Here is a 12,712-nt window from a genome sequence, read left to right as displayed (position 1 = left end):
ACAGACAATGAAGACAGGTAAGATTAAGGATGTGCAGCAGAAGAAAGAATGTATTGTGTCATCACAGATCACTCAGAAAAAATGGAATATAACTGCAGCTGACCTTGTTTCATAAAGAATCATCAATCTTTCAAGTGCAGTGTAAATAGAGGTGTCTGAGGGCATTTTAACCTTTCCTGCTTTATTTACTCTATGTAAACAGACTTCACAAGCAAATTCTATGACTGTATAGGTATTGCTGTTTCCTGATGTGCTAGTAGTACAGTGCTTTTGGGGAAGATCTGATGAAGAAGTGTGTTAGTTGTTTCATATTTATATTAAGCCACTCATGACTTTAGCCTCTAATTCATTTCTTCGTTTACCTTAAAATCAGCATTTAAGTTGTATATACATATATAATAGATATATATTTAGAGGAGGAAAAGAGTAGAGTGAAATGGAGAGGAGGGGAGAAGAGGAAGAAGAGAGGAGAAGAAGACAGAACAGACACAGTATTTTTACAAGGTATTTTACTTTTTAACTCTTTTCTTTCCCTCAAATATCAATAAATTTTACTATGTTGTTTCCTCTGGCAGGAAGTCCACTCATACCTTTTGCCTTGATGGTAGTGCATTGATGCTATGCAATGAGATACACACTTCAACTAGAGTGTCCCAGATAGTTACACTAAATTTATATTTAATTTATGTCTTTAAGGACTGGTGCAATTAAAACTACGCTGTGTAGTATTTAATTTGAGCTGGGAAATAAAACTGAGAAGAAAGAAAATGCCTGGGCCCCTGGCATTTCCCCAGTTTGGATGCATGATTTATTTCTGCCCAGAAAAGATTTGTTTAATCATCTGCTTTTACAGTATGCATTAGAGAAAAGGTTAAAGATGAATTTGTTTTCTCTGAGGCTTCCATTATTGAAATGCATTCAAGCATGCATTCATACTACATGACATTAAAGGAAGTTTGACTTACGTTCTGTTTTCCCACTATGTTATCGAATGGAAGTTCAGGGCTCCATGATCCTTCGGTAAATGTTGCCCCACTGTTTCTCCTGTCGGAGGAGCTGACAGCCTCTTTCACAATATCTTCGGGCAAAGTCAAGAGACTCTCCTCAGGTTGTTTAATTAAATAAGTCTCAATGTTATGTTTCCTCAAGAATTCATTGCGTTCCTTGCCATGCCCTTCTTCAACTTTATAATCCCCATTGAGGCAGTCCAGAGTGGCTTTGGAGATGTGGATTCTCCTGCATGAGTGAAATAAGTAGTAGCAAATACTGATTGCGCTCTAGTATATATTGTTAGCAAGGAGTTTTATGAACTCTGATTCATGTTAACATGATAGATAAATAGATTTATTTCTGTTGTATTTGATGATTTATATCATGAAAATGAAATAGTGTATTCAAGAAACATGACTTGGGGGCAAATGCTGTCTTGTTTTCACCAACAGGATCTCAGGAATGCATGAGTTCCCATCACAGGAAAAACTCTTTGATATTAATATCTGATGCCTAGTTTAACAAGAGATTTTTCTGGGTAAAATATGATTGAATAAGTGAATTCAGATAGCCACTTCAGGTAGATACAGTTAAGAAATAATATGGTATGTATCAGAGCAGTTTGTGCAAAGGCTCCTTAATTTCATTCTGTTAGCTGAGGTATCATGTAGTATTTAAATTAGTAACCTGATTATATCAGACATGAATTAGCGAATAGTTACACAAACTAAGTCAGTAGTAAGCAAGTGAGATGATAATTTCTAATTGGAGTTAATGGTGTTAAAAAGCTTTTGCAAAAGTAAATATAACAAATCAAAGAGATGACATATAAAGATCTCAAATTATGCAGAAGTATGAGTGTCTTTAGGTATTTTCCAACCAAACTTGGAGGTGTCTGCTATTTGGAATTTCTTCACCATAGTTACGATGGCTTGAGAAGGACAGAAATAAATTCAATTACAACAAAATGGAATAGATGTTTCTTATTCCTATCTCTAATAAATCTTCAACATCCTACATGTAAGATAAATTGCAGACACCTCTGAAACACATCCAAGTGCTTAGCCATGCAGTACTTTACAAAACAAAATTATAAATATGGTATGAGGAGAAGTTCATTAGACCTTTAGCTAACTCAAAAAAATAAGGGTACTATATCTTCAAAATTGGCTCATTTTTTAAAAAAATTGGACACCCAGCACTTTCAGAAAATCAGGCTTGTAGATTCCTAAGATTTAGAGTTAGCTAAAATTTATCATTTCTTTATGACACACACTTAGGAATTTGTCTTACACACCAGAAATTCCTTTGACTCCACTGAAAGAAACAATCCTTGCACAAGCCCAGGGAACTTTCTTCTAGAACTTAAAATATGCATCTAAAAATTAATTTGCACAAAATATTTATGGAGTGTAAAGGCTACAAGCACATGTATGATTTGAAGGTATTATCAGAAAAAGCAATTATCTTTAATCATTGTGGAAAGCCCACAACAATCAGATTGGGTCTATATGAAGTACTAAGTATCAGTCTATAATTAATAAATCAAAAATTGGAACTCAGTCATTTTTATTTATTTATTTTTTATCCCATCTCTGCTTCTCACTGAAGACAGCGTAGATTCTGTAAAACTTTCACTGGCTGAAGTTGTGCTGTTACATGTTCACAGACATTAGCACTCTGTTGTAAACAAATCTTTGTAAAACAAATGTTGAAAAAAGAAGAGGAGAATGACTTCCCATGTGTAAGCAAGATTTAGCCTGGACTTTAAAACCAGGTTATATGATGTATTGGACAATGCATTTCCTAGCCCTTAGAAAACTGAATGGGGTAGAGGTTTTTGAAGTAAACTACAAACTAGAAAAATAAGTAAATAAATAAATAAATGAAAAAGCAGAAGAGAAAATAAAAGAATGAAAAAAGAGAATGATACATTAGTTGCTAGGGTGACTATCTGTACTGAATTTCAGCCTAATATGATTTCAGAAGATTGCATTACAAAAGCTTGAAAGATGGGTTTTATAATGGGCATGATAACTAGAGTGTGGAGCTGGCTACTGATGTAATACCTTTCAGTGGATCAAGTATTAATAAATCACTGGTAGATTAAACATATTTCTGGATTTCACCTTTTGCACTGGTGCAAAAAAAAAAAAAATCAATTAAAAAAGTATACTGCAGGCTCCTTTAATTTCATACAAATTTATTGTGTCAGGCAGATGAGCACACTGAAGAAAAAAGTATAGCCTACCCTACTTATGAAAACATAGCAAGCCAAAAACTTCAAGTAAAACCTGTCAATGACGCATTCTGGAAAATAATTATTAGCTAAGTTTTCTGCCAGTTCAACAAAGTAGATTAATACCTAGATGTACCGAAAGAAATAGAAGATGGGAAGCTGGCAGAAGAGTGTTTCTTAAAAAATATATGATTTTACATGGGGAGAAGTGAGGAGAGCCTGAAAGGACCTTAACTGCTCTAGGAAATCTGCTTTGCGTACCAGAAAAATCTGATGTAAATCACTGCTTTGAGAGACTTAGTGAACTGCTCTCATGTACAGGATTTGCTCTGTTAGCAAATGGATATACGAGAGTGGAAATTACTCCGCTCCAATAGACTGCAGCTTAGTCAGGCATTTTATTGACACCAGCAAGTTGGTGCCTTCACTAGGTTATTCATTAATAACTCTATTACTTGTATGAATTAACAGCAATAAACTATGCTTTTTGTTGGTATAGATAATTGTTTTGCTTGTGCTTACTAAGCAGCATATGACATTTCTTAGTTATCTGAGGCTCTTGTGTGAAAAGCAGCAGAGAAAGTAATTTTCAGAAGTTTTATACACCAGTGACATGCAGAGTATAGAATTTATTTTCAGAACACACAAAGTTTCATTTTCTGATGGTCGTAAGAATATAGATTACTATAAGGACCCACTATAGGAAAGAGTGGAGAGAGTCCACATTTACAAACACAGTATAAACCAAATAATTTTATATTTTCCTTCGAACGTGACAGTTCTGACATAACCTGATATAGGCATAGGGAGCATAGCATGACTCGGATTTGGTGATTTAAATCTTCCGTCACTCAAAATCTCTCTCACTCAAGATGACAGCACCACTTTACACTTTTTCTGCATAACAGTGTCCATGGCTCTTGTTTCTATGTTCCATTGCCAAAGGTTGCATCATTGTATTGTGGTCTTTTTTTAAATCTTTCAGCAATGAAAGAGGGAACGGAAAGTGTATAGAAGATTGATGCAATCATTTTTGTTGCTTCAGACTTTTTCAGGTTGAAATAATATTTTATCCCCCAGGTGCAGGAGCCACCACAGTTAAAGGAAAAGCAAACAGGTGGGTGAATAGAAAGTGATATATTATTATACATACACTGACAAAAAAAAAAAAAAAAAAAAAAGTAATAAACAAAAAGTCTCAAAAATCTGTTAAAGCGTTAAATATTTATAAGAGTTCCGATAGACAGATTGTTTATTAAGTAAATGTTCTTCACCAAAAGATGTTGGGAATAAAACGGACTCATCAGGGCAGTGTTCATTGAACGAAGCTGCGAGAATTCCATAAGCTCTAGGAAAGCAATCCCAAAAATATGGTTCAATTTTAGAGTGGTTCTGTGTGGGGTCAGGATTTGGACTCAGATCCCAGGGTCCCATGGGAATACTCTATGATTAGAAAAGCCTACTGTCTATACCTCCTTGTTATTAGCATAGTGACCTATGAAGACAGATCTCTCCCCATACTTTGTACGTTATGAAATAAAATAAATAGCATTGCCATGCCTCACAGCAGCAGAATGAAGCCTGGAGAAACTCAAGAATTGTCATCAGCTAGCTGGGATATTTGGGCTATCTCTGTGTACCATAAAGCCTGAATACAACCACTGACCACCTATGTGAAATCTTAGGTGGCAAAGGAGAAGACATACTTTTCTCTTTTCCAATGCCTCTGCATGGAGACCATTTCTTCACTGTGTCTGCAACCTCACATATTCTTGCCAATCATAAAACAGAAGAAAAAGTACAGCAAAGCAACTAAACCAACAAACCACCCAAAATTATAGTTTAAGAAATAATGGGAAAAAATGGAAAGATTAACAGTACGTTGACAATGTTTTCTGGCTGTGGGAAATACATGTTGCCTTACCCAGGAATTCCACCAGATTCGAGTTTGTTTGCAATATCCACATCCCAAGACCAGACATCAAACTGCCACTTTCGCAGGCCCAGCACTCCACACAGAACTGATCCTGAATGTATCCCTATTCTCATGTCAATGTCATGCTTTGTTCTTGACCTAACATATCTGTTAAACAAAGCAAAAACAAACAAAAAGACCAGGCTCATGAAATTATATTATAATTAATAAATTATAATATTATATTATATTTGTTTCTTTTTTTTTTCATTTTTTTTCTTTTCTTTTTTTTTTTTGTATCTTTAGGAAATAATACAATTCAAAGTACAATGTCAGTTTTGTGTAAGTATCCACTTGATCTGTGAAATGAAGTGATACCTTACTAGGTAGTAAAGTCCAGGTAGCAAGCAAATATCTATAAAAAACAGTTTATCATTAAGCACTTAGTTGCATGCATGGTTCACTGGCACATATATTATTCCTATGAGGCAGAAAGAAAAAGATAGGAAGAGAAAAACATGTATGAATGAAAAGGTTAACTGGAGTCAATGAAAGCTTAGAATTCTTAAAGTACTACCAAAAACATGACCAAAATTACTGTAATTAAACCTGCATAAACTTTAATATTTTATTGTATTTTTAATTAACTTTAAAATTTCAGAAATAGTAAGCTATTTTTTGTCCAAACGTGAATTACTTGCAGGAGGTTTGATCAGAAAAAATTGTTCCAATACAGCGTAATGCTGAAGACCTCTTCAAAAGTTCAAAAGTAAACACACAAAAATTCATTTGTTAACAGTCTCAGAAGACGGACTTTGCTCCAACACTGTTTCCAATGAATTTATCTGTGGATCAGAAATGGAATTTCTTTGTGTTAAAATAGTTTCTGCTTTTTCTGGTATGAGAAAATGTATCATTTGCAGCTACAGACACTTAAATCTAGCACTACTTCTTCGAAGTCAGTGTCGAAAAAGTCAAGCATGTCATTGTAGGAAACTCATAGTTATCATAATTGGTCTATATCCATTGGGACGACAAAGAGGGAACTTTTCCAGTCCTTCCTCTGTGACAACACAACAATTATTTGCACCAAAAATATGGTTAGAGCTAGTGTTCATTCATATTTGAATAGCTTGCTCAAGATAGGAAAAGCATGTTAACTTCTGTTGGTCTGTGAACAAGATTGCTATATCTCTGTAAAGAGTTCAATTTCAACAGTAGAGCAACAAGATCACAGAGCAGACAAAAAATAAAAAGCCCTATTTCACAACTTTGAAGCAAAGCCATTGCCACAGATGCCTGTCATCACCTTGACTGACCCTCTCTAGAGGAGAAAACTACTTACTGCATTCATTACATGGCCCTTTGTTATTGTAATAGTGGCACTGATTCATTGTGTGAAACAAAAATATAAGAGTTTCAAAATTGAGATAAATTAATCATTTAAAAAAAAAAAAAAAAAAATAGTGAGGAACTGAAAATAAGCAATTAGTCTTCATATTCCCAAACCTCGGAGAAAAGTGTGTAGACAATATCTTGGTGCAGTTGTTTGTCTATTAGAGAAGACCTTTACATCATATAATGAAACTAACATATTTTAGGTTTTTAAAACAAAGAGACTTACACAGCATTAATCATAAGCAAATAAAAAAGAATTAACTTTTGGAGAAGAGTTATCTGTGTTTCATTATTATATAGTTTTCATCTGCAAATTTCTTTATTGTTTTGCAGTCAAGAAGGCTTGAAATTTGAAAATTAAATAAGCACATAATCACCTGCCTCTGGAAGATGGGACTTGAAAACAAATCCTCCACACTGAAGAAGTTCGTTATGTATTGTGAGAGATTAAGAGAAGTAAGAGCAAAACAGTTTGTAATGTGTTATGAAGAGTTTTTCTAGGTATGCTGCAAAAATATCTAAACATACATAACTCTCAGAGGAAATGTCAGACACTCCCCCACAAAATTGCTTCCCACTCTGCCTTTTTCTTTCCTTCAGACCCAGATGATTATTTCTCACTTTATGCCTAATTTCTGTATTTTGAAATAGAATGCAAATTGGATCCAGATAAGAAATTGAACAAAAAGATTTTCACTGAAAAATGCACAAAATAGGAGGACCTTACATTTATTAAGATAGGTTAATTGTGTGTGTCTCTATGCATATATGTAAACTCTCTATTAGATAAGATTAAATTTTAAATGCTAGTAAATAATATCATTTAATTTTAAATATTGTAAATTATAACCCTAATTTGTGTGCTGTATGAGAATTAATGCACACGGATCTCATTGTAAAGAACATATACAAAACATGTTGCAATCAAGCAATACTTCCCCCTGTTTCCTGAGCGTTCTCTAGGAGTTGTTGGATTTCAACAATTTTGTCCTAAAATATGATCACGTGCTGAGAAAGCCGAGAAAGCCACATAGCACTTCTGCATTTGTTCAAAACTGCAGGTAGCTCTGATTCCATACCACCTCCTACATGACACTAGAGACTCTGCATAAGGTTCTATTCATTCTTTTCTCATCTGTTATTTTTCATAACATCCCAGAAACTTTTAATTGCGTGCTGCTGAATTGATATTTGATCTCAGCTCTTCAGCTGTGGTCAGCTGAGATTTGGCCACCTGTCTGCATCTTTTGACTTAGGGCTGTTGTTTCCCTGCCAGATTTGGTGCTGGTACATTTGCAAGGCCCTTTGATTGTATTCTCCTCTTACTTGCCCTTCACAGCAGTATGTCCTTATGTTGATAGGTAGGAGACCATTTACACAGAAGGACCTGATTGAATTGAGCAACTGGCAATCTGCAATATTAAAAAGAATCTGTCCAGAATATGAATCAAAAGCATGATGAAGATTTGGTCCTTCTTCCATTGCTTTGTTATTTGTTATGCAAAATTGAGTACAGACCTGTTGAGAATGTGTTTGTGGACACTAGATTTCACCAAACTTTTGTTTTAAAACAAAGAATTAAAAAAAAAAACAAAACGAAGTTGTCACTGAAAAATGAAATGATTGATTAGTGTGTAAAATGTCACAGAATTCTTTTTTTTTTTTTTTTTTTTTTTTAATTTGATGTAATATGGAGTGAGGCATTTCAGAATTATATAGAGAAAGGGACAGTACAGTAGACACTTACATAGTCAAATCCAATTCCTTAACAGACAGGCTGTTGGTTACTTCACAAAGTCTTGTTTATATTTTGTTGTAAGACAGAAGCCATTAAAAACTCTAAAACTACTAAATCTGAGTCCTCTTGGTCTTAGATCTCATTTATTGAGAAAAACAAATAAAATTAAATCATACTGTGTACTAGACATTAAAAAAAAAAAAAACAAAAAAAACCACCAAAACAAATCGTGCTTTTTCCATATGTTCGTGCTCTGCATTCTCTAGTTCAGCTTCTTAAATTTATTCAACTATGAATGAATTTTCTTCAGCTGCTTAAGGCTTTCTGGAATTTCTTTGGGCAAGCGCATAAATTAAGTTGAATTACTGATGATCTATAATGCAGCCTGGTTTACCTCAAAAACTGCCTCATGAAATGAAGCTGTGACTGTTGCTATTCTTGCCGTATCTCACTTCAGTCAAGTCAGCAATGAACATTTCATTGGTTTTAATTGGATCTTGGCATTTCCTCCTGGCCAGCATTTTTTGATGGGTATTTTTTCATGCTAGTAATTTAAGGCTTTTTGATTTGCATGAAAATATGATCCCAAATTCTGAAATTGCCTTTTCAACATTTTCTAAAGCTGCCAGAAAATGGAATGCCCTGGAACTCACTTGTTGCATGTTGAGACAGTGACAGATCAGCCCTGTCTTTGCTAATTAGTTTAACTTTGCAAGGCCTTATTTACCAACTGAGATATTTAAAATATCTCCAGCATGTTATTATTATTATTTTTCATGGATGACTATATCTCTTACAGTTTCAGGAGTTTGTTCTGTGAGACTTGTTGAGACACAGCCATTGCTATTTTTATGCACTTGTAACAGAAATGGGAGTTCTGTGCTCTGTGAACTAAATGAGAGTGATAGCTGGCCCTTTGAGCAGAAGGTGGGACTAATGATCAGTCTCCTGAGATCCCATCCAAATTGACCTGTCGTATGATTCTAAGACTCAATTACATAGAAAACTTTTCAGTTGAAGCTAACAGAATTTTTTGGACTGATATGAGAAGGCATAAGGCGAACTGAGGTGGCTGCTTCTTTGGTATGATTCTGGGAGCTTGCAAAAGAGACATCCATTACACATAAAAAGCTAGGTAACAGTGTGCACTAAACTACTGAAGGCTTCAAAGAATTCAGTTACATGACTCACAGGATATAACATTTTGCAGATGGACTTCACAAAGAGCTGAATTTACAAAGTAAGACAGATAATATCCCAAGAAGCCAGCTTAAAATAGATTCAGAATGGGTCTACCTTGGAATAAGAACTTGATCCCAGAGTCAGCAGCAGTTGTTACTTCTAGAGAAGTTTCATATCATCAAATTAATTGTTAATGTAACTGACTTGCCCTGAGCTCAGCTTGATACTATGGCAATATGAGCAAATAACTTTGTATTTCCATTTTTTAAGGTCTTCCTGCTCTGAATGTCAGAAAGGAATCACAAAGGATTAAAAAACATATGATCAGAAATCCACTTTTTTTTTTTATTTTTTATTTTTTTTTAATTTTTATTTGAAAACAAGCTATTTACACATTCTTATGTTACCTTGAAAAGGGAACTTTGATAGTATTTGGTGGCATTTTCAAAGAAAAGAGTTCCTTCCTAGTGGTGCACAAGCTGATTAATCATTACACTGTTCAATTTATTTAGGCACCCAGCAGCAAAAACAGAGAAAGACAGACTGTCCTGCTGTTCTGTTCCTTCATTGTCAGTGGCTGAAATGGACATGGGGATGTGATGATAGATCTTGTGTCTGAAAGGCACTGAACTTGTGAACTAGAACTTGGAATGAAGGCAAGCGATATTTTTTGGTTTTGTGAAGTATTGTTCTGTCTCACATGAATCTGAGCTCTCTCCAACGTAGGCTGAGCCCTTTGTATTATGCAAGAAAATATCTGTGGAAAGAATCCAGGAATGTATCAATTGAATAATAAATCATGAAATATGAAAGCAGTTTCAGGCTGCTTCAGTGTGTAAGTAACTTATTTAACAAGTATTGATCACTACATAATTTTATGTTAATATTCAGTTGATGGAGTTAAATAAAACTCCAAATGCTGGGGTTTTATTCATGTGAGAAGCAGAAAGCCTAACAGATTAGTCACTGAGATAATAAAAAATACATTTTGTTTCATGATTTGATGCTCATGTTAGTAACTTATTGTGGATAGATTATGGTAAACTGGCACTGATTTTTCTGTCAAAATAATTACTCTTTCAGCTGGTATTATAGTGGGACATAATCCAATAAACCATTCACAAGTCCATGATTTACTAAATAAATACACCAGCATAAAGACCTGTTTGAACTTCCATAATTTATGTGAATTGTAGTTGGATTTCCATCATTAAACTATACACCTGAGTCCTTAAGTACCCAAGCATTACACTGTGCTTTATGTAGTAATTTCTATTCCAGCAGCTCAATACAAAGAAATGAAAAGTTCAGTGAATAAGCATAATAATCTCTCTGGAAAATAATGTGATGGTTAGAAATTATCTTAGTTCAGAATTACTTTTTTGTTCTGCATCTTTCTCTTATCTATTTTACTTCCATTTTAATATATTTGAAGAAGAGATCATAATACCAAATCCAACCTAATTTTACTGTTGAGTCTTGAGATCTTTCTATTCTGGACTGTAAGCAAGTAGTTGCTCCTATCTTGTATTCTATCACACATCTCATTCATAATCCCATCCATCTGACACTCCAGCACAGCCTTAGAATTTTCCAAACACGCAATGCAAATGCTGATGACTGCTTTTTTCTTATAAATTTTCTTCTCCCAATATAGCAATAAAGATAGAATGGAGGCTTTTTTTTTTTTTTTTTTTTTTTTTTTTTTTTAAATAGTTAAGTGCAATTGCAGGTTTAGTTTCCCTCAGTGTTATCTCTGACACCCCTTCAGCTTACCTCATAGGTATTAAAACAAAATATATTAATCATCTCATGACTAAACATTCTTATACTATCTTATTTTTATCAACCGTCAGAAGAGACAGGCATTAATACAATATATTTAAAACAGGAAGATCTACACGGCATACAAAAAGATGTGGGAACCATCTGAATAAATGGACCTATTATAAGGAGCTTATTATTTTTGTTTAGTTTGTACTTCCAATTGCATCTGAAGACAGTTCACAGGAGACTACAACAAGACAGTAATAATTAGGATTTTTTCTTAAGAAAAAATCTTTTTTATAGAACTTTCCCAAGCATCAAAGTCATTTTTTCATTGTGCTTGAATATCAAGGGAGCAAAGACAGAATAGAATACATAAAGGCTTTTCTTGTATAAGCTTTGTAACAGGAACAGTGATGCATAAAAGATTACAGAGAAAACTATGATCTTGGATTTCTTGGTTGAGCTCTGAACAGCTCTTTACATCTGTGAAGAGAGAAACACTGCAGCAAAATATGAGTTTAGAGCCCTTAAGAGTCAAGTTTAGAGCCCTTAAGATCAAGATGCAGAACCTCAGTAATGAATTAGCAATTTAACTGCACGGTATATGAGGCATTTTAAAAAACCCAGAAATCGTTGATTCAATCTGTCCAAGATAACTTGTTTCACAAGTTCTGTAACAAACAGATTTTGCATTCTTGTTACGTTCCTGCCAACAAAACAATTATCGAGAAGGCTAGCAGGAAAATACAGTAATGATACCCTGATATGGTAGATCTGGGGGCAGTTCCTCATCTGTAGTTAGGTACCGATCCTGGCATCAACTGCACATTGTCAATAAGGGAATAAGATATTAGATGGCCTAAAGATGAATAACTGGTCTATTTAATTTAAAGATTCCTTCTGTCCTAATGACACAAATATCTTAAACTGCTGTAAGAATGAAAAGCTGTAAAAGTATATGGATCTCAATCTGTGATTTTATTGTCTGAATCCCAGTTTCAATGAGATACTGTTGCATTAATCCTGTTTTGAGGACTCTTTTTGTATGTTTTTTTTTTTTTTCCCCGCTTGTTAGGTTTTAATGTCTACATCTTAAGCCAGCCTGAGTGCTTCAGCTAAGTCATAAATGAGATTTAAGAACTAGGAGAGAGCTTAGCATATCACCTTTATCAGTTTCATATCATCTTTATCAGTAACCTTTAAATTTTTGGATTTTTCCAGTAATTGCCATCTGCCTTGCAAGAAGCTTTGAATTCCTGCATATAATTTGAATATAATTGTGAAGTGAAAGGATAATTTCTCATATCTTGAGTCATCTCTCTTTTGTTTTGAACATACCAGATTTTTGTTTCATGAAAACTTTAGAGGCAGATAAAATATAATAATCAAAATGTCACCTTTTTTTTGCAGGTTTTAGGTCAAATCTCAAATCCTTTATAGAAATTCAGTTTTAACAAAAAGTAGGCCTTTTTTTTTTTTT

The 12,712-nt window shown here is 34.1% G+C and overlaps 1 protein-coding gene across 3 annotated transcripts in view; it reads right to left on the bottom strand.

The window, feature by feature from the left end:
* ADCY8 (adenylate cyclase 8) overlaps positions 1–12,712 on the bottom strand; it is a 113,323-nt gene that overhangs the window by 41,816 nt on the left and 58,795 nt on the right. For 2 of the 3 annotated variants that reach the window (XM_015856336.3, XM_015856337.3), the window contains exons 6-7: positions 5,154–5,312; positions 966–1,236 (exon numbers count right to left, since the gene is read on the bottom strand). In XM_015856336.3, coding sequence (XP_015711822.1) covers positions 966–1,236; positions 5,154–5,312 — 430 coding nt within the window. The remainder of the gene's footprint in view (positions 1–965; positions 1,237–5,153; positions 5,313–12,712) is intronic. The other variant, XM_085536978.1, reaches the window with a different exon arrangement.

Source organism: Coturnix japonica, chromosome 2, assembly GCF_054131305.1.
Source record: "Coturnix japonica strain WE chromosome 2, WE-NBRP24, whole genome shotgun sequence".
NCBI lineage: Eukaryota > Metazoa > Chordata > Aves > Galliformes > Phasianidae > Coturnix > Coturnix japonica.
This window is presented reverse-complemented; position numbering and strand designations above follow the sequence as displayed.